General features: G+C 35.7%; 2 protein-coding genes across 3 annotated transcripts in view; one reads left to right on the top strand and one right to left on the bottom strand.

Moving 5' to 3' along the window:
• Positions 1 to 23318, top strand: part of LOC117210548 (neutral ceramidase) — a 45519-nt gene that overhangs the window by 8413 nt on the left and 13788 nt on the right. For both annotated transcript variants that reach the window (XM_033453678.1, XM_033453679.1), the window contains exons 2-7: positions 2330 to 2507; positions 2915 to 3058; positions 3699 to 3875; positions 4159 to 4286; positions 4382 to 4580; positions 5823 to 6029. In XM_033453678.1, the coding sequence (XP_033309569.1) occupies positions 2361 to 2507; positions 2915 to 3058; positions 3699 to 3875; positions 4159 to 4286; positions 4382 to 4580; positions 5823 to 6029 (1002 nt within the window). In that variant the 5' untranslated portion in view covers positions 2330 to 2360. The remainder of the gene's footprint in view (positions 1 to 2329; positions 2508 to 2914; positions 3059 to 3698; positions 3876 to 4158; positions 4287 to 4381; positions 4581 to 5822; positions 6030 to 23318) is intronic.
• LOC117210549 (cuticle protein 19-like) lies at positions 9032 to 15654 on the bottom strand. The gene is made up of 3 exons (XM_033453680.1): positions 15414 to 15654; positions 11382 to 11654; positions 9032 to 9822 (listed from the first exon to the last, which is right to left on the bottom strand). The coding sequence occupies exons 1-3, from the start codon at positions 15420 to 15422 to the stop codon at positions 9535 to 9537; spliced, it is 570 nt and encodes a 189-aa protein (XP_033309571.1). The 5' UTR covers positions 15423 to 15654; the 3' UTR covers positions 9032 to 9534.

Raw genomic sequence — 23318 nt, 5'->3', positions numbered from 1 at the left:
ATTATTTAAATTTCAATTAAATTTGCGTCAGCAAAGCGTCTGTACGCTTTGCAATCGATACATCCATTGTCCAAGATATAACTAATTTTAAATATCGTAATTAAAAATGTTGTTGCGATAGAACTTCAATATCTTATATTAACGAGTACACGCGTTTCAAACACCATTGATAAAACATCTATCAATATATTATTTTGTAAGAAGATAGGAATAATTCCAATACTTCTAATTTCTTTACGTTTCTCGTCTGCTAATATTTTTTTAAGTCTCGGTTTTATCCATTCACGTGCTCCGTTTTAAAATAATTGCACTTGAACTCTTATCTGAAGTTGTAAGATAAATGTTTCGGACTGCAAGCAAGAGGATATCTCTGACGCTTGAGAAATGAAGACTCTGGAGGGATTAGTGTGACTAAATGGTAGCGATGACTGTGTGTGTAAATGTGTTTAAGAGGGTGTCTTTCCAAGGGCGATGAACAAGAAGAGGGTGAAACCAAATGGTTTCGTATTTAAAGAGTATGCATTTAAAGAAACTACGTTATTCGTTTGCTAAACCGCAGTCTATTTGAAATACGTATAAACTACTTTATTTTATTATATTAAATTTATCACATTAAATTTATTACGTTGAATCTTTTAGTGATTAGAAACGAGTTAATTTGCTTTTCGTTAAACGATCAATATGGGAAAATTATCGTTAAATATTAGTTTAATCGCTTTTATCCGACGATTTAATCTGACGAAACCTTGTCTTCACGTGTACATGAGTTTTGTCAAAATTTCGTGGAAACGTGACAAGTTTACCATTCGGTATTTCAACTTTCACGATCCTCTTCCTCTCGGAGAAGAAGCTAGGCGTGGTTCTTGAGACAGCTAATAGGCATTCTTGCTTCGACACATTCCGGGTAGTCATGATATCTGTCGAAAGTCCTCTTATAACCTTCAACTTCTTCTGTAGAAATGGAAACCTTTCAAAGCAACAAGAAATTTCTTCAAGAGAGTTCCTCGGGACATATAAATATTCCATCTCACTCTTAAAAATTTAAACGAGTAAGGAAATGTCCTTAATGTTATCAAAGTGATAGTGTATGTGTTATGAAAATTGTTTTCAGTATTTTTTACATTATTTCTTAACATTTTTATAGTACAATTTCTTCTTATGAACTTACATACATGTCGGAGATGAAAGGACTTCGGGGCCTTTCTTTTGCAACGTTTGCAAAAGTCCCCGATACTTTAGTCCAGACTTTTTATTATAACTGTACTTAAATAATAAAAATGAGAAATAGTTGTTTACGATCTAATCTGAGTATGGGTGCCCTAAAGTTATAACTTGGGCTCGAAGTGACATAACGAGTCGCTGAACGTAGCCACGGTCACGGGAGGGACGTGTACCTAACAGAAGTACGGAGTAATTAAATAGCTTTCCTTAAAAACTAAGATTGACCCGAGAGGCGCACAGAGAGGTACAGAGAGGAGTATATAAGGGCAGTTCCACTTGGATTGAGATTTAATCGGATTAGTTCTACTTGTACTGTTGACGAGTACGTCGAGACACGCCCGAATCTTGGATCAGTAAGTTGAGTTCGACTTAGACTGTTGCAGGAATCGCATTCGTCATCCCGTTGACCGTCGATTCGTTATCCAACCCAAATTCATTGTCATCGACATCGCGATTATCTAATCGTCGCTATTACTCGTTAAACTCTGTAATAATTATATTTGTATCAGTAAAGTATCATCTATAGTATCTAACAACGATGGCCAATTCACGCAGACTCGTTGTACGCCGCTAACCCCAATGATAACCCGACATATAATTTTTATTTTACGCATTTTATGTACCATTAAAATATAACATACGTGAAATTTTCTGCGCGAGGTTTATTCGCGTAAAATGTTCTCTTACGAATTGGCGCGTAAAAAACAATCAGGCAATCGAATAATAACGTACGCGTAAAAATATCTAAAAAATCCTGCTTATGCACCTTGCGCATCTTGTTGCAACGATCGACGATCACGAGTTAATGTTATTTCAACATTCCAGTTTGCGTACGCGATACAAACAAACCATTTAAATCGAAGTTCACCTACTTTCTTTCGCGCATTTTCTTTCAAATCATTGATATCGTTACTCAGATACGACAATCTCTAATGTGCGATAATATTCTATGTTGAAACAAGATGCGTTTAACGAGTTTAGTACGACTTGGAAGCGAGGAAATGGAAAAAAATTCTGTTTTGGTGGTATGCTCGCTTATCGCTGAATGGACGATAATATTAAGTCAAGTTGAAACAGCGATCGAAAACAGTGGTTTATTTGATTTCAGCGCGATCAGACTGGCGGCAGAGAAAAACTGAATGGAGGCACCGGCAGTTGGACGCTTTAGAATCCTTGCGTTGCTGACGATATGGCTGGTCCAGCTTGCGGTGCCCGGCGCCATCGCGTCTTACAGCATCGGGGTGGGCAGAGCAGATGCTACAGGACCCGCCGCTGAAATTGTTTTTGTAAGTATCCCGCGAAAGTATCATGTTCGAACAAGTATTTAGCATAGAAATTATAATATGTTGATATTACAAGATGCTCGTTACTAGAGAGCGAATTTATATCTTTGTGCGCGTCATTAAAGAAATAGAACCTAGATAAACATCCTGTTTATCCTCCAACTATTGTCAATAGTATTTTATTTTGCATATTTCGTATATGCTTGCATTATATCTTTATATTATACGCATTATATCCTGTGCACAACCAATTCAATTGTATAGAACGAAAAATAATTCTCATTCGACGGATATCGGTGAGTTGGAACGAATTATGCAACGGAGTTGAGCAATAAACGACCGACAGAAGCGACGCAGAGTCGTGTTCCTTGTATTTGTACAGTGTTTCACGAGGATTGTTTGTTTTCTAGATGGGCTACGCGAAGATCGATCAAAAAGGATCAGGAATCCATCTTCGAACATTCTCCCGCGCATTCATCATCGACGATGGCGAGGAGAGGTTCGTCTTCGTCAGCGTGGATAGCGCCATGATAGGAAACGGCGTTCGTCAAACGGTAATTCCACTTGCATCCTTTCATCTTCCTTCTTTCATACAAATAGAAAAATAAATAGAAATTTTCTGCCATTTTTCGAACACAAAGTTCGCAAGTCGAATCTATCGTTTCGTCTAATTAACTGTATTTATCCGCATCTTTCGTCCTTTTATCGATGATAATTAAAAAAGTTGAGATAGATAAGCAGTGAAAATGTTTTCCATCGAGACATTGTTCGATAGTAATTTAAAAATAAACTCGATTTAAAATCGATAATAATTAAAAAGCGATTTCTAAGGAGATATCAATGAATGTTCGTTTAAATCGAAATTATATATTAGAAAGACTTACAATATTCTCGGAATCTTTCTTCGTATATTTATCTTATTTTATTATTTCTCTTTGTTCTTCATTTTCGTGTAACATACATTTGTGTTTGTACATGCAAGGTATCCTAGTAATCGTAGCATAATAAACAAGGGGAGATTCTACGTGAAAAAATAAATGAGAAACGTAAGGTAAAATTTCTTTATGCGACGCTTCGTTTTCAATTCATTTTAAAGTGTTCTACTTGGAAATAAAGTTTCAATAATTTTTACTTATTGGATTTATACAAGTTGTAAAAGTTTGTGTTGCTGATAAAATATGTTGGTTGTTACAGGTGTTGCAGAATCTTGAAAAAGAGTTTGGCAGCCTATACACGGAGAAAAATGTGATGATCAGTGCAACTCACTCGCACTCCACACCCGGTGGATTCATGTTGCACATGTTGTTCGATATTACGACATTCGGTTTCGTTCAACAGACCTTCGATGCTATGGTCAAGGGAATCACGAAGGTAATTTCTTCGAATTAAAAATACCTACACGATTAAATCTTTATCATCATCGTATAACGTTGATAAATTTTATATATTATAGAAACACGTCAATTTTTCATTCTCCTTATACTTAACTATGAATCTTCGAATGATCAAGTTCAATTTACAATCTTGAAGAATGAAATGAGAAAATTAAAAAGCTAATGTTATAACACATATTATAATAGATTTGTATTTCCTATATTAATAAATGTTTTATCATATGATCATCCGATCGATAAATATCGTATAAATCTTACAGAGTATTCAACGTGCTCACTATGACATAGTTCCAGGCAGAATATTCATCACCCATGGAGAAGTTCATGGTGTGAACATTAATAGAAGTCCATCCGCTTATTTAAACAATCCAAAAGCAGAGAGAGACAAGTAATGTCCATATTTTAACGATCAAATTATTTTTTTCCTTTTCCGTGCTTTTCTTTCATTTCATTAACGATTAAATTCATTTTCTAATGTAACAGGTACAAGTACGATGTGGATAAGATCATGACACAAATACAATTTATCGGAGCTGACAACAAGCGATTGGGTGTAATTAATTGGTTCGCGATCCATCCAACTAGTATGAATAATACTAATCATCTATTGTCCAGTGATAACGTTGGCTATGCCTCGATTCTTTTCGAGAAAATTATGAATAACGATTCGTTGCCTGGCAAGGTAAGCGTTTTGAGTATTAAAGTTAATTATTAATTTAGAAATAATTTGATGCCATATTAATTCGGTATGGAATACTATTAAGCTACTTAGGAAAATTAAGAATTCATTCGTCTACTGCTTAGCTAGCTTTTAGATAAATTTCTAAGAATACTTCGAGCCATATTTAGCAATGGTTTCTCAGTTAGTTCAATTTCTCAGATATGTAGGAAGACATTAGTAAAGTGATTATTATTAACTTTTTCTCGATCCAAGTTGCATTTGGTATTTTTTAATCAATAGATCCATACTCGATAACCTTGGTTCGAGAGTTACAAATAATATATTTTCTCAATTCCTATCCTTTTATATTTTCATAATAAATTGTGTTAGAAAGCAATAACGTTCCTTCGTCATTTTTATCCAATTAAATTATAGGACGAAGAAAGATATGGTTTATACCTTAAAGCCCACAAGAAAACATAATCTCGAGGATTATAAAGGGATTATCCTCATTATCCATTGCGTTATATTCGTTGTGTATATGTACATATACACGTTGCATAATTCTATTAATCATTCAATTTATATCTACAACATTTAAATAATTTAGAGTTTATTTAAAATGTATTTCAAATTGACGATAAATATATTTTAAATAAATATTACGAATATATCTTGTTAAAAATTTCCTAATATATTGAATCCATAGAATGTCGACCTATTATATTTGCGGAATAGAGAGAAAGAAAAAGAGAATATGCAACGACGGAACAAGAAATACATACAAATATGGTGAATTCAGAGAACTTATATATTCAGAGCACAGCTATATTGTAAATAAGCATAATCACCCGTAGCGGATTTCACAGGTTATCTGTATGAAAGACACGCGGTTTATCTCGGAATGTTGGATTGTTCGTATGGTTTCCATACTATAAGCCATAAGAAAGATAAGATTTATAAAATTGAATTTTAGGATCAGTTTCATATAAAAGACATAAAAATGCGATTTATATTTTTCTATCGCGATCTTCGATTATACTATAATTACAGCTCGTACAGTTAATTACTGTTTGTAATCAGCCGCGATCAGAATACAAAATTGTATCGATCTCTAAAATTATTCTGTCCAAATCGACAATTTCCATTCTCTCTCTCTCTTTTTCTTTATGATTTCACGAGTCCAAGTAATTGTGTTAATACGAAAGAAGAATACAATTGTGGATTTTGCGAGGAGTTGTAACACAAATTCCTTGAAATCAGGGCCAATTCGTAGCAGCCTTCGCCTCCAGTAATCTTGGCGATGTTTCACCGAACACACGTGGCCCGAAATGTGAATTTTCTGGCGATAACTGTTCCGAGCAATACACTTGCCCCAGAAAAAAGGAGATGTGTTTTGCTTCTGGCCCAGGAAAGGACATGTTCGAGAGCACCAGTATCATTGCCAACAAGATCTTCAAAGAATCATGGGTAAGTCATTCTTGTTATACGCTTTTCTTATTCTATATAGGCGTAATTTTTTTATTTGATGGCATTTCACCTTCCAATATTAAAAATTTTACTACCAAGTTCTGCGAATCTTCCTCGTTTGAACTGTAAGCCCTTTTGATGTTAGGAATTTTATTATTTGAAAAAGAAATTTAGATAGAAATTTATTATAGAAATATCGTTATAATATTCTAGGTACTTTGTCTATTTTAATTCTATCTTTTTTCTTTTATTTTTTACAAGATAAGATACGATCTTATCTACGTCGTTATATATATATGTCGGTATATTTGTTAAAAGTTAATTATACAAGTATCGAAGCATTACTAGATATCGATATCGGTACATTTGATCTACAATTAAACATCACTGAAAACAGAAATAATTCGAAATCTATCTTTGTCACGTGATTATCATTCTACCACATACTGTCAGTCTAATTGTTTCGAAATTACAAGCTGAGTCTATAATGAAAAATTATGGTTCAAAGGCTGAATATTTGTTAGATATTCAGATTGCTAATATACTTGATCGTTAACCGTACATATTAAGTTTCGAGAATCATAAGCGTATCGTTAAAAAGTAAATACAATGGTAAAAAAAATACGTGGACCTTTCGCAAGTACAAGAATTCTGGAATAAATTTCGCGCTACTTTTAACTCTCACTGTAACATAAACGTAAGTAATATAAAACGATTCTACGGAGGTGCAAAATAAATGACCAACGATAATAGAAAGAATGAGCGCAATGAGCATCGAGATTACTAATTACACCGTCGGTACGCTTCCAATTTTGTACACTTCCGTTTGAGAAAATTCGTAATTAGAATACTCGGCTGTTCGTTGATGAATAATAAAATCAACATAAATATTCGAACATAGATACGTATGTAGGAATATAATCTACAGAGGCATATACATATGCAGTAGAGGAGATCATGGGCATAGAAACGCAAGATAACTATCGAATAAACGAAGAAAATGGTGCTGCACTCGGGAGAGCGCTTAATGCGGAATATCGCGATAACGAGATTAATTAAAGATGAAATAAAGTGTCGGTGTAATAAAACACTTTTGACGTTGATGGTTTAGATGGTGTCTGAACTGCTTTTCCTCGATTACGTTTGTACCCATTCTTTCTCTTCTTTCTTTTTTTCTTTTTTTTACTTTGGTCAGTCAGGGAATATTAATTTCAAGGAAGCCTTTCTTGAACGACGAACAGGAAAGATGTTGTTTGTCGAACAGATTCGCGGTGATTAAATCATTATTCTGTAAATAACATTCGCTGTGATTCGTATCTTCTGCTTTCTTCTTGATATTGGAACTAGCAGTTTGTAATGTATCTCTATGTATATATAAGTATATATCGTGCATAAGTTAACTTAAATAATCATAATTTAAATTATATGACAGAAGTAAGATAAGTACATTGCCGTCTATAAATACAAGGGTACCTACTGATTATTCTTATGGTTATATTACCTATAACCTATTGATTACTTTACCTATTATCTATATATTGGTTATATTTGTTCGGAAATTGTTCTAAGAAATTTTCTCCTCGAACATTGAAAAATTACGATCTTCCAGATTTTTTGCTCAGGTAGCGAAGCGACAGGTACAATTCTTCCTTCAGAAAACAATGATATTCTTTTCTTATTCACTTATTCACGAACAAATACACAGCAAATAAATAAAACCATTTGCAGCATAGACGAAATGATTGGAAAACAGCAAATTTACAGGAAATAAATGAAAATATTCGAAAAAATCTAAGTAATTAACATTTTCGTCAATTGGAAATCTCGTTAATTAAATTTCCAATCACCTGGTTGTTTATTTAATAATGTAACATAATATTTATTACGAAATATTCGTAAATTTCTTCCCGGCTCTTTATTCTTAAATAAAATTATAAAAAGTTCCTCGCCTATTAAAATTCTACATTTCTCCCGGTAGCTTCGATCAAACGTCTCTAATTTCTATGAACTACCAAAGAAAGTATAACAAAGTACGATAATTCTTTTTTTAGAGCGTTCAGCCAAATGATTATCAACTCGATTCCCTTTCTCGCGTCCCTGGTGTCTGTTATCCAATCACGAAGAATTTATTTTTCATCGAATTTCTTGGCAAAATCATCGGATAAAACAGAATGGAAAGTTGTTTCGCTACTGTTCAAGTACACGAGCAAATCGTTTTTCGCCCCGAGGCACTTTCTACCGATTAACGAACAGTAAACACTCGTTTACATATCCTCCCGATAATTCGGAGGGTCGTCAGCTGGAAACTCGTTTCTTCGAATGGAAATTTCTCCTGGGAACATGTTTTTGTTATGAGCATTTCTTCTCTTTTTTTAAGTTTCGCGAGGAAGATCAAATTCCTTCGGAGACACTCATATACCTTGGACGATGAATAATTTACCATTTCTTGGCCCGTCTTTTTGGCACGCTTTCCATCTCCAAGCACCTCTAGCGATTAAAATATAATTACACCGCGGATATTTATTCATTTATGAGAAACCTGTTTTCAGCATTTCTGCGCCATTAAATTTCCCATAAATACGCATCTGTATATTTCATGTTTTCGTACCTTACGTTTGTACTGCGATATTTTTTTTACACCTTCGAAATATCCAAAATATAATTCTCGTTATAATATCTAGCGGATGAAATATCCATTTCTTTAGTTGTGTTTACGACTAAATACCAGTTTGTACGAATATCCGCGATTTCATTATAGAAACCATTTGGAATTAATCGGAAAAGTCAACGTTCGAAAACGTGGATGACTCGAATCGGTTAACCCCTTGCCTTATGATTTAATAATTTACCTGCGATACGTTTACTCAGTTCGTAAGAAATTTCTTCCAAGGTCTGAATTTGAAACAAATTCAAAGGAAATCTTCTCGGGACATAATAAAAGACTTTTGGGAAAAAATGGCAGAAATTATAGAGAATGACGAATTATCAACGATAACGCAGCATTGATTAATTATTAATTTATTTTCGTATTATAATATACGTATTTATATAACACGCTCGGTGTTGAAAAATACTGCTCCACCTTTGGAATTACGCATCTCCTCTTTTTCATAAAAAATGTCTTTATTTCAAACAATAATATTTATCTCGATACACTTCGCCGCCTTTTCTCTATTTCTTCGATCGCTGCATCGAAATGCACGGAAAAGAACAATTACGTCGGTTAACGTTGCTTGAACGATTGAAACGACGCAACATGTGCATCGGTAGCAATGAAAATGTCGGAAATCTACATATTATCTATACCATAGATCCTATAGGATGCTGAAATAGTCCTTTTTTTTAAATATTTCAACCATAGTCTATCACAAATTCGATACCATAAAACGAGGGGTTAATCGTCGACACGTCTCACTTAAATAAATTCTTTCTAACCCTGTTCCTGCATTTTTTTTTTTTTTTTTCTTTTTGTTTCTTCCTCCATCACTCGAATATATTCATACGATTAATAATGATGCTTTTCGTATTCCTCGTAACTATTGTAGTACGCCGGCGAAACGTATTTTGCTACGGGAATTGGTTTAGGGTGTATCGCTGGTCCGACTTTCTTAACCACTGCGTTGAAGCCATTATGGTCGTCGGCAGTGTATTCGACGATTCTGACGCTACCGTCAGGCTCGTTGACGCTATAAGATCCGTGAACCACGTCACCATCACGAACTTCGTGCTGAGTCTTCACATCCCCTGTGTGAGGATCGTGAACGCCATAGTTGAAAGTATATTTTGGATGAGCCTATAATAGAAAAGAAGAAATTTCTATTTATATTTTGTTAATAAATAACTTATTCATAAGTAAGAGTTTCTGTCTGTAATTTGCCAATGAATTTCTATTTTTATTTCTATTTGTATTTATAAGTTGTTGATGATTTTCCGCTTAATTTAATCAAGTTTTCTATTTATAAATTGCTGGCGTACAGTGGTACCGATACCAAGCCTAGATAAAATAAATTCTTCGAGATTGTGCCAATAGATCTCTATTTATAATTTGTTGATAAATGTCTATTTATAATTTCTTGGTAAATTTCTATTTATCATTCAACTATTTATAAATTTCTGTCACAAAACGATATTAAATAGCGAATCCAATACCACGAGTCAAGAAAGATTTCATACACCCCAAATTGCCATTAAATTTCTATCAATTTCGACCAAATTATATCTTTCTACGATGAAAAAAATGTCTTTTTGGACAAAGTAAGGAGAGGTCGTATTTGAGATGCGTAATTTCTCGTTTCAATTTTACGTCAAACATCTTCTTGAAACATTAGAAATTCTTTTTGTTTTCTGAAACGAGAACGATATCGAAATATAAAGACGAAATTACGTAATTTCAACATCTAAATTTCTCCAAAAGTAGCTGCCGTGTATTTTGAATGGAACGAAATTTCATAAGCGATTTTCCACGCGACGAACGTTCAAACGATCTCTAACGAGCGATCGTTACGAGAAAGCGTCGCGGAAACGTTCGCGACAATGAGATACGTCGCGGAAGAAGTTCTTATGCCAAGCACTGCTTTTCACAGGCTGGAATTTCAATTAACATAGAGGCGAGGCGAACGTCACGCTTCGTGCTCTGAACTATTTGCGATACGATACGCGATTCCAAGTACAGATGGCCGATAATTAGTATCTTATCTGGTGATCGACGATCGCTGATGGCGTAATTTACTATAACTTGTTTTCTGCATCGTTTGTAATCTGATCTTAATTGCAAGCGAATGGTACGAAAGATATTAAGTTAAAATATTGGTTTGCTTGGAAAGTTCCTTCCGATTTTTAAGGAATTTGGTCGACAGGAAAAATCACGTTGAAAAGTTTTTCGCCGAAAAACCTGAGAGCTTCTGGAAGGATGAAATATTGAAATTGCGTGAAAGATGAAGAAAGGTTGTGGAACAAAATGACAGCTATATAATTCAATAAATAATTATCGAGTCGAAATGTAAATCGAAACGAACTACAAATCTTCGTTTGTTCTTCTGATTTTCTCTTCTTTTTTTCAAAAGCGGTTTTGTAGATGATTTTTTTGTTTTGTTTTAAGAACAAAATTTTCTTACTTTTTCGAGGATATTGTAATTTTTATCTTGCAAAAAATGATCTTCCTTCTTTTAAGAATAAAACTTTTTGTCGCCGCAGGCAAATGGAAATTTTTCTTCCGACAAAGATTAAAGATTTTACCCGTAAAAATTTCGTTCCACGGTGATAATTATAAGGGTGAAATGAACGATGGAATATTTATTTTTAAGTAATTAGTTCGATATAAGGATAAACGTAATGAAAAATACGATTGCTTACATAGTAATCGTGTTCGTGATCAGCATGATGATCGTATCCGTGAGATCCATGATCGAGGGTCGCTGCAACTTGAACAGGCGAGGCGGAAACCGCGTGAACCGGAACCGCTACTGTTGGTAGAACAGCGTGTCCTTCGTATTGAACAGCAGATCCTGAGTATCCTTCTAGACCCTCGTAATCCGCGTATGAGATTCCATGGCCGCCGTCGTAACCGCTTAAGACCACTGCGTGGCTGACTGCAATCGTCGCGCATAAAAGACATAGAATCTGAAACTGAAATTTATATTGACTTCTTAATTAACAATACGACCGTGCTGATTAAATCCTAGTCAAAATTTTACAGAATTTTTCACACCATAGGAACAGCTGTTATAAATTCGTCCAACAATTTTACAACTATTATTTTAAAGCTTATTTTCAATTAAAATGTATAACGAAGCTTCTCTTTCTCTAGAATTCTTAAAAATAGAGGAAGAATATCTTTTTGCGCGTCATTATAAATTTTTCTTTTCTTAAATCATTGGATCAACGATGAAACATCTTCGCCTGCTTCGTGACAATAATTTTAAAGAATCATAGTCGTTTAGAAATATAGCAAAACTCATTTTCCTTTAAAATTTCTTTAGAATTAAGTGACTTGAAATTTAGAAACGAGGCAAGGAATTTTCCTTTTCTTAAAACATTAGATTCACGAAGCGATAACCACCGTATAATTTAGGTTAGCCAATTTTCACGTTCTTCTCTACTATCTTGCGCGGCATAAAGAACAATGTACAATTGCTATCATCGTTTCTATAGAGAAGCTAACAGAGAGTAAATAGCCAATCCATTCGTTTCCAACGCATTTGCATATGTATCTTCACGTGCGACCTAATTTTTCGGATTCAGAAAGCTTTCAATAAACGTAAGAAGCTGCCTAGAGTATAGATCGTAATTTCTAAGGGATTATCGAAAGAATTCTCGAGCGTAAGCAGAAAATCTTTCCTTATACACGATTCCTTGCTATGGACGAAGTCGACAACCCATCAAATTAGATTTTTCGATCGGAGGCTCGATTCCCAGGGCACGAGCTATTACAACAATTTTTCCACGAGCACGCAGTATATCAGAAGCTCGTAAAACAAACGAGATTATGGCGGACATTTCATCGAGCTAATATAGACGATGTGAACGCAATTTTAACTATAAGGTAGCAGTATTATGCGAGTGCTGATCTATTTATATCGTTGTAGTTTGCTCGAAAAATTTCGAAGAGAAATTCGCGAATGCCGTATGACGCTAACGCAGAATCACGGGTTCGTGACCTTTCGTATCAAAATCTGGTTCAATAATTCAAGTAATAGTAAGAAGAAAATAACTCGGATATCAGCGAAAAAATTCTTGATAAACTACGGAATATTTACAAGATATCGGTACATCTTTTTGTCGATTTTTCCTTGTAAAAATGTTAGGAGAAACGACGACTATTAAATTTACACGGAAATGAATTCTCGTTGAATCTGTAGATACTTATTATGACTGATAATAAATTAAGCAAAAAAAGAGCTAAACACAAAATAAATATATAGAAAGCATGCTACTTTGCTGTATAAGTAACCAAAAGTCAAGCTTACTGTAACTTAAGATTTATCTCAAATTAAAAAACTAGTACGTTATGTGAAACTCAAAGTCCCGTCAAAAATGAATTTCTGTAGTGTCTTCCAATGCTACATAACAGCATGCTACATAGTATCGTCTAAATAATTATAGAATTTAGAGATAACGAATAAAAGGCACCCTTTAATATAAAACAAGAAAATTTTACTAACGCTATATATAAACAATTATTTTAAATCAATGATAAAACACAACCTAAAACGTTGTATCTGAAGATGGCTACGGTTCAAAATTGATAAATTAAAGTCAGCCCCTAACTTAGAACATCTTTGCCGTTACCAAAAGTGTATATTGACATTTATCCCAAATAAAAGACGATCCAAACTCGATCGAAAGCAAAGCAAAGCTGATTCACAAATCACACGATCAACGAGATCAACGATATATTTAGCGACTCGATCTTCCTCGCCATAAACACCAGTTTCCGTTTATAACTCGTCGATCGTTTCGGTTTACCTCGACTATTGGCTAAACGACACTCTCGTTAAAAGTCCTTAGTCGTTAAACGTTTTTCGGCGGCAACAAGATCAACGCGAGGGGAACTTGGAAAGTCATCGTATGGCTCGAGAAAGTTTCTCGAGTTTCGTCTTTCGCGTCGCTTCACGAGCTCTTCCCTTCCCGAGAAAAGTGTCCTTTTTCACTTTCTCGCGTCGACCTTGCTCCGTAAACTAATACAAATCCACGGAAGTAGCTATACCGCTTCCGTATTTCGCCTGCGGATCGTAGACCACAAAACGTTATACAGAAACATATCGACTCCCCGACAAAAAAAAGGATCAAGCCCTTGGTACCGCGGTGAATAGATCTCTCTCGAGGTCATCGTCTTTTCAATACGCGATCAAAGAATCGTATTTTTTATAAAAATGTATAAATGGAATTCCAATATCGAGTAGAGAACCTTTGGAAAATTTTTCATCTTTTTTTTTAAAGCGAATGATTGTAAACTTTTATTCTATCTTTTCTGGTACGAGGAAATGTACTTTTTCAATCGTTCTACGGTATAAAAAAGTATATACGTATAAAAAAATATATAACTTTTTTTTTAAAAAAGAAGAGCTTCTCGTTAAATCGTTTACCGACGGTTTAATTAAGTTTTAAACACTTCCTTACTACATAGAAACTTTCCAAAAATACTATCGAACGACTTCCATCGATGAAACACTCGTTTTCACAGAAACTTCCGTTTAAGCATAAAGAAACCTTCCAAAACCACCATAAATAGAGCTGTCACCGGACAAAATATCACCTGCAATGTACAGCACCTATTAATAACACCTGTAACTTCCTCGAAAAGCAAGTTATATATCCCACGGCTTACCCTTCTATCTTCGAATTTCTCTCAGAGGTAGAACGCACATAAACATCTCTCAACTGGTCGAGAAGAACATCTTTTCTTGGCTGACCATTTGCCAACTATTATTTACCTATCCATCCAACCAATGTGCAGAGCAATAAACTGCCAGCTATAAATATTAGGACGCCTACTCGTTACATTTATCGCAAAACTCTAACAGATTTTACTTCAATTTTAATATTAAATTACTTAACGTTAATATACAATTAATCGATGTTAATACTATTTTACGTTGCAAGGCATGTCGTATGATACGATTCAAGTAACAGATTCACGAGAAAGTGGATAAAAGATAAAAGCAGTGGAAAGTACCTAATTTGAGTTAACGTATTATGAGCGACGTATATTCCAATTATCGAGAGGGTGCAGAAGCAGATAGTACGAAACACGAAAATTAAAGCATAAGCGTACCATCCGTACGAAATAGCACCTACACTATACGATAACTATGTAATAACATCTTTAACCAGTCATACATCTCTCACCTTACACCTTTCCATCTTGAAACTTCTCTCAGAAGAAAAATACACACAACCATCCCTTCGCCGTTCCAACCAAACATTATTTCCTGGCCCCTTGACAATATACAGATATTCCAACTATTCTAACTATCGATGGTGCGTAGAACTAGAAAACACGAGAATCGAAGCATCGGATGTAAAGGAATCTTCGAAAGATGCCGCAAACTAACCTACCACGTTAAACTACCATCTGTACCGAACGATATCAACTTCCTTCGAAAACCAATATATCCCTTTCCTTACTATTTCATCTTGAAACTTCTTTCAGAGGAAGAATACGCACAAGCATCCCTTAATTAATCGAACCAAACGTTAGCTCCTGGCTGACCCGATATACAACGTACATTTCAATTATTCAAAGGGTGAAGAGGTCGTAAGAAACACGAGAATTAAAGCAGGATCAACGAAAGAGGCTACATAGATGTCCGAAAGAAAAACTTGCACGGTGTCACGCGCGCACACGGTCCCGGCGGTTTCCGGTTTCCGGTTCTCCCGTCGTACCTTCGGCATTGTGGTCGATGCTGCGTGTCCCGTGTGTTGCCGTGTGATGCGAAAACAGCGCGATACTCACTGATAGCCGTTATTCCGAAACGATGCCCTTATATCTATCTCCCACCCGCGCCTCTTCTTTCGTTCCGGGCAAAAGCCCTCGTCCTCCTACTGCGTTACCCGTGCGCCACGACGCTCCCACCTCGATCAAACGATCCTCTCCACGTTTTTCCTTGGAGGAGAAGAGAGGGTGGCGAGGCGATGCGTCCACGTGCCGGCGAAAGGATGCCTCGGTCTCTTGCGGACACTTCCGGTCGGCCGCGAGGACTCGCGGCTCGAGTCGCGGTTGTCGATGCATCGAGAGATTCGATTTCGTGACGCGCGGTTGCGATTGCGGTTTCGAATGATTTTGAATTTGCATTTGCTTTATTTCGTAGGAATGTTCACCTCTCCGCGTATTTTCTCCCATGCTCCTATGGACAGATCTTTTTAATTTAGTTACAGTATTTTATAGCGGAAAATGTAGCGAGAGGTTATTGAGTTATGGAGCCGTCGAGTTCCATGTGGATTCTTTAGTTTGCATTAAACTTGGCTCTCATAATTATCGCGTTTGTTAATACTTTGTATAGGTTATTAGCCGTGACGCGAATTTTCCGAAGGACTAGTCCGAAGGATTTTGAATTTGGATAGCTTGTTTCTCAGGAAAGCTAACTTTTTCGAGTACTTTACGCAGGAAGATCATCCGATATGGATTTTTTGCTTTCGATTAGGTTCGGCTTATCGAATTTCTCGTATTTTGTACGAACAATAAGTTGTAACGTGATTTTATCTGGAAACGTTCTCTGTTAACCTTCGAGCTTTCTGCAAGGGCCACAAATTGCGATTGGACTTCGCTAAATTGCCTCGAATTTAGGATAAATTTTAACTACTTTACGAAGCATCGACAAACGCGATATTTTTCCTTCAAATCAGATTTCGTTCGATGTCTGCATCTTCCACGCAGGCCATGGATCTTAAAGTGATTTATCTTTGTCTTAGATTTATCGACATTTGATTCTTTACACGCGATTTACGCTAGCTTTTTAATAGTCGATTGGACAATCGGACAATCAGTTACACGATATTATCTTTGTTATCCAACGATAGAACGGACAAAAGTTTGTATTTCGACTCGGTTACAAATATTTCGACGCAATTCCCAAGTAGGAATTAAACTTTCGACTATTACAGATGCATTTCCATTGCTACGATTTTCGTAATCTATTCCCCTTGAAAAACACGAGACAAAGTTTCAGACGCTTCTGCAACGCGATTCTACAGATTCGCGTTCCACGCGTAAATCCGGTAGGAAGAGAAGAAATTAATTTAGCAAGAAAACCAGCTCGTTGAGAAGGAATAGGCGTGGTCCCTGCGAATGTTACGTTAGAGAATGTCGTAATATATTAGCCGACTCGAAACAAAGCTCGCTCGAATAATAGAGCGCAGAGCGGCCAAGTTGCGCCGAAGTCGCGATGCAATCGCAAAACAATCTAAATAATCCCCCTGTTCGCGCTAACGACCCTTTATCTCATTCCACTTACTTGGCTACGTGTGAAGTTGCTCTCGCAATCGCCTCGTTTTTTGCTATTTAACGATTTACGAGGCCTGATGACTCGGAAATACCTCGAAAATCAACAGGATCTTTCGTAAATTTGCTCATTCGCTGCGATCTTAATTCGAAAGAAATTGAGCTCAAACGTGAACCCTTTAGTACTCTACTGTTGCATTAGATGGCTATTAACGTCGAGTTTTTCTACTTTGCTGACGCGATTCAGAGGAAACAGTTACTTTTAATTGTAGATTTGAGGCTAACTTTTTATGCTTCGTTGGGTTTTTGTAATGAGATTTCGTTACGAAATTTTGAAGGAAACGAAAGAAATTTTATATAAGGATATAAGGCTGAATCGTTGGTGTTGTACGATAATTTCCAAGACTGAAGCTTTCGAAAACCTGCTGTCTTGGAGAGACGAGTTAACTCGCCATTCAGATTTCTAGCCTCTTGAACATAATTATTTCGTTATTTATGAGAGTCTCTCATTTTGAAACGCGTTGCTTCGTTCTTGCAATATACTAGTAACGTGGTGTTTGCATTTGCGATCAAACTTGAAAAAAGTAACATTTATGAACCTTCCTATCGGACAAATACTAGGTACGTTTAATTCCGTGTAGCTGTTTATTGTAAATGATACTGTAAAAAATATTACATTCATACAAAAATTACTCTGGGTAACTTAATGAACCTTAAACGATAAACGCCGTTTATAATTTTTATTATGTAAAACGTAAAATACATGCTAAAACGAAGTACCTGAAGAGTACAATTAAATCATTTGTTCGAAACTGTCGTAGTCTACTTATAATGTAACGGTAGCAATTTACCGTTAATTTTTAAGATCTTGTTTTTTATTTTCTTCTTTCCTTTTAAAGCGTCTACAATCTCCAGCGAGTTTGAGATGAAATGACTTTGTCGAGCAAAGTCTTACGCATCGCACTTGAAGTGACGCAATAGTAGAGTATCCACGACAGAGCTCGTTTGTCTACCCGAACGAATGGTACTGCTCCCTTGCACATTAAACACGCCTGTATAATCACGGAAATGCTTCGTATATGGACGTTATGCAAAGCGACGATTTCGCTCGTTTATTGCCATCAGCAAAGTCGGTCAAGTGCGAACGATACAGAAAAAAAAAAATATCATTTCCAGTTATCGATAAAAAGAGAAATTTCTACCTGATCTTGTTACGAGCACTCATTCTTCCGGAAAACGTGTTCGCAATCTTGAATTAAATTAATTAAAATGATTTACAAGCTGCGCCATCGAATTTAATATATAAATCTTATATCAATTAAAATTAAATTTTAACAATTTTAACGCTGCTGATCGAGTCAAATTTTGGAAACTTTCAATAAAATTTTTAATTCTGAGATCAAATGAAAAATTTAGCGATTTAGTTCAAAATACAATTGAATTTAAAAATGTGTCAACTGTAATTGAATTTAATTTTTCAATGCTAAATGAAATTATGTTAAACGATTTTTATCAAAATGTTAACGTAAAAATATATTCCTTCGTTCGAACGTAACGATATAAGTCATTGTCGATGTGATGCAAAAATTGAGTACAAAGAGACGATGTTGGTATTCAGTGCGTTGATTCGCGAGTCGAGATAAAAATTGGCTGGAACGCGGACGAGATTTGGATCAAGCTCTGCATTCTTACCGTGAGTTGACATAAAGATACAGGTCTTTCCACCCTTACGTGATTCACGTACGTGTGTCTCATTTTCAATTCAAATATGAGCGAATACAAGATGGCCTGCCATAGGTCACGTATGTTTTAAAAAAGGAACTTGAATCTTTACAGATTCTATGCTGTAAAAATTTTGCTGTTTGAAATACGAACAAACATTACCGGCAGAATACGTTCGTTTGCGAACAAATCTGGAATTTTAATTTCGAATTTTTATTTCTTCGGAGAAATTTGTATTTTGCATTGAAATTCTGTCGTTGACATTTTTCGAAGAAACTTTTCATTCCGAATTTCAACTCGCCGGATCAAATTTCGGAAACGATGTTCGTATTTCCATCTCGACGTTTGTTTCAGGTTTGAGCTTTTCACTTCGAAATTTACAGACGAAATTGTCGTTCAATTTCAATTTATTTGATGCAAAATTTGGAAACGAAATGTTTCTTGAAAAGTTCCAATCTATAAACTGACAAACTGAAACTTTCGCAACAAAATCTAATTCGTAATACAAATTTTCGAACATAAATTTCAATTATACATCCTAACCATTTCATGCAAAAGGCAATGAAACGTTATGTACATTCGTAACACCTCAAATTCTAAATTTAAATATAAGAATGTTACATAAACGTCGAGTTTTCTCATAAGAATATCGTCGGAAAGAACGAGACGCAACGACGAAAAGGTTTCAAGCTAAAATAGGCTTAAGTGATATATAGTTGTGATTACCAAATGTTCAAGTTACCCCATTAAACGTTGAGAATACTTCGGACATTCGAGATACGGATCGATCTCTCTTTTTTTTTCTTTTTTCACTAAAACGAAACAGTTGGATGTAGTTCGAACTCGTAGAAGGACCTTGCGCGTGTGAAGACGTACTTTACGGCCAGTTAAAGCAGATAATACCCATGGTCAGGCGGCGTGAAAGGGTCATTAAAGAGGAGTACCTGTTACTCGAGCCATTCTATGAACGACGGATCTGCAAAGGCATTCTTTTAACACCTTTTGTAATCATAAACTTAGGTTTCTTCGCTTAGAGCAGTTTTCATTGAACTTCAAAATTCAGAAGAATATTAAACTACTCTAAAAACGAAAGCTACAAGATTTCTGTTTCAGTATTTAAGTGGAAAGACGGTTTCGCTTTCGAACTTTGCGTTCGAAAATGTGAAATTAAACGGAAATTTAATTTCTAAATTTGAAATCTTTATTTCCAACAGGGGCTTTCTGGGACTTTCCAAAAATCTATTATTTCGTAATTAAGATCAGGTGTAAAAATTTCTGGATTAAATTCTCTACGTTGTATAGTTGTATCGATGAAAAAAGTTTCAAAAAGTAATTAAAAAATAATTATAGACAAAAGTTTTGACTTTTCGATTAACGTATCATAACGAGATTCGAGTATTTTTCTTTGTCTTCTATCAATGCAAGTCTACTTTTTTTAATTTCGCAACATTTACGTATCGTGTACATTCTTCGTGTTTCTTTATTATGTTTCTTGTATCACAGAAGACATTTATGTGATTTCACTTTCGAGACTGAAATTCGGTATTTTATTATTAAAATCACAAAGAATTGTTCGAAACTAAACTTCTTTGATTTATCGTCGATTAATGTTTTATTTGTATCTTTAATAATAATAAAATCGCGAATGAAGAAATTTGAAGAAGCGCTGCTTCGGATTAATCTCATATGTATAAAAGAACTGTGAAACTGTGAACTGGCAACGTTTGAATCATTATGTAATTAAATATATAATTGTTTCACGGCACTTTTCTCCGCGCTGGACCATTTCCAAATTAGAAAATCTCCCATTCAATATCCCCACCGCAGAGATTTATTTAATATCTGTCACGTAACGTTCAACAAAAATGTGAAAGCGGTTATTTCCGATTGCAAATGAGTCCAGCGACAGTTTCGGAGCTGGAAAAAGGCTCGGGAACTCGTCCTCCCTGTTTGTTACAATTCTAACAGCCGTTAAATCGTGAAAGGTTGGTTCGTGACCGTAATGTTGAAGCAAACACACACACGTCGTTAGTGCCCTGCCACGGTTTTCACGTTTGCCACCGCGTTCACGTTGCGACGCTGTTTAGTATGACGAACAAACTCCAAATGGCAGAAGAACTATTGCGGAAAAAGATCGTCCACTCCCATGATTCCATCGTAACCGCTTTTCGCGGCCAATTTCCGGCCTACAGCGATTTCTGATACGAGATACGACCGAGTTCCTTACTTCCTGTACAAGTTTCCCGTTTTCTTGAAAAAGATCACGCGCCAAATAGTCGTTTCGTGCGACGCTTTAATACGGAACAAATGTTTTCGGTTTTCTGACTGTTTAAGATTGATTGTTGCATATATGAGATATTGCATTTTCATAAATTAGTAAGAATTTAAAGCTGTAGTATCGTTAGCGCCGTTCACCGTCACGTGAATTTTATTATTTTGCCTATGTCACTACGCTAGATACGAATACGTCACACCACGACAGCCGATTACCGAAAAATATTACATCGTATCTTCGCACATCCCTTTTGTCAATGTTACACGAAGAATTCGCATCGTTGAAAATTGTCTAGTCTATGAAATTTATCTGATCTTAATCGTTTTACAAAATTTAATAGCAGAATCGGCGTGAGTCGCCTATGGCCATCGCGTGGCAATCAACGTGTTAAGGAAAATCTCAATTCTCATTCCTGAGATTAGTCGCGATATCACGAAATAGTTTGCAACTGGGATATATCGTAAGATAAATATTCATGCAATATTCAAAGTACCATTATGGGGAGAGCAATGCTACGCGTGGGTCGCTGGTAACCTACCGAAACTTTAGTATAACGTAGCTGTCGGAAGGATCCAGGCAAAGTGCAACGTGAAACGCGAATACTACAAAAGAAAATCCCTTTAGATAACTACTATATTTCTTGCAAAGTTTGTTCACCGAAGAAACAACGAAGTTTTACTTTCTTCTCATTTAGAGAAATTTCTCCAATAACGCGTTTGTCTACTATCTTCGAAATATTATCGAGGTAAAGTAAACAGGGGAAAATTACGTAAACGCTTTCATAACGCATACTGACACGACTATTGCAGTCAGTATTTTATGAGTTTCGACGAAATAGAGAGGCTAACAGAACGGTGGACAGTGCGTCAGAACAAATGTTAGCAGTACGATACTTTGAAAAGTTTTAAGATTAAGAATATCCCAGTTTGGACAGCTCCTCTAGGACAATTCGTGGTTCCGTATTTAGATTTTGCAGTTTTTAAGGATAAAGTAGTTTTATGGAACGTTGAGTGAATCGTCTAATACAACCGAAGTTATGGAATTTAAGGTCAGTTGTACCGATTGGAAATTGTATAGGTAATAGCGTAAAAAAGAAAATTCTACGAGTCGGAAATTCGAAAAGAGCGTGAAAAAGATAAGATAATGTCGTAATATGGAGATCTATAAAAGTTTGAAAAGACCAGAGTGAATGAGTCATCATCGTTTAGTGTATACCGGAACGATCAGAAGATTTTATGAATTAACCTTAGACAGTGTTGTAGAGAATTACAATTGAATTATTCCGTGAATTATAATTACAAAGTAATTCAATTACACCATATTCCACTTACGTTATAATTCAATTACACTCGTGATTACAGTAATTAGCAATTAAATCAGCTGAAAAGTTTGAATTATGTAATTTACGTTGTTTTAATCGCTTCGTACTTGACTCACTACGTAATTGAAGTATAACGTAATTAAATTACGCAGTAAATTACAGCGTAATTCGATTAGTACAACCGTGAACCTAAACTACTAACCTGTCGTCTGTGAGTTGACGACCTCTCGCCTGATATCGTAAATAACAATGTTACCAGCAATCTCCTCTCTGCTTCGCTCAGTAGCTTCTTATTAAGTTCACACCTACGCATAGTGTTTCATTTTTCTACTACCCTTATTATTTGAGAAATTATCGTGCTGCGTAGTCTATGCAACGAAGAATTAATGCTTACGTAATAATAAAGTACACTGCTTTTTTTTAGGATTAACGAACACTGATTATTATGCAAAGATATACGAAAAATATAAATAGGACAAATTTTGAGACAAACAAATCGATAACCACGAATCCCATCTATATCACAGCCAGTGTCCACAAAAAATTTGTATTTTGCCCATCGAAACGACGCACACGATCGCGAAACATACAGTTCCAGTTTATAATGGTTGTACTAACAGAAAGCGAGATTGAGTTTCATTTTAAAATGCCTTCTGAACGTTTCTTAAAAATACATCTCCTAAAGATTTCACATATACGTAAACGAAGTTTCGATTAGAACGAAGTACGTGTTTTGTTTCGTAATCCGACAGACGGAAGGTTAGTAATCATTCTCCATTGCTTCCCCCTAATTCTTTGCGCTCCTCCGGCACTTCGCACCACCGTCGATTGGTCACCGTTGTGATGCAACTCATTGTTTACGAGCGACATTTCAATACAATCGTGTGAGAACTCGACGAAACGTGGGGAAGAAATGTCTCGGCGTATCCTTGGCACACCCCGATGCACCCAGCGTTTACAGGAGTTAGGCGCTTGCTCGAACGAGACCGCGTTTGGCTTACAGCGAACCTAATTGCTATTTGACGTACAGGC

This window comes from Bombus bifarius, unplaced genomic scaffold, assembly GCF_011952205.1.
Source record: "Bombus bifarius isolate JDL3187 unplaced genomic scaffold, Bbif_JDL3187 scf7180000008206, whole genome shotgun sequence".
NCBI classification, from domain to species: domain Eukaryota; kingdom Metazoa; phylum Arthropoda; class Insecta; order Hymenoptera; family Apidae; genus Bombus; species Bombus bifarius.
This window is presented reverse-complemented; position numbering and strand designations above follow the sequence as displayed.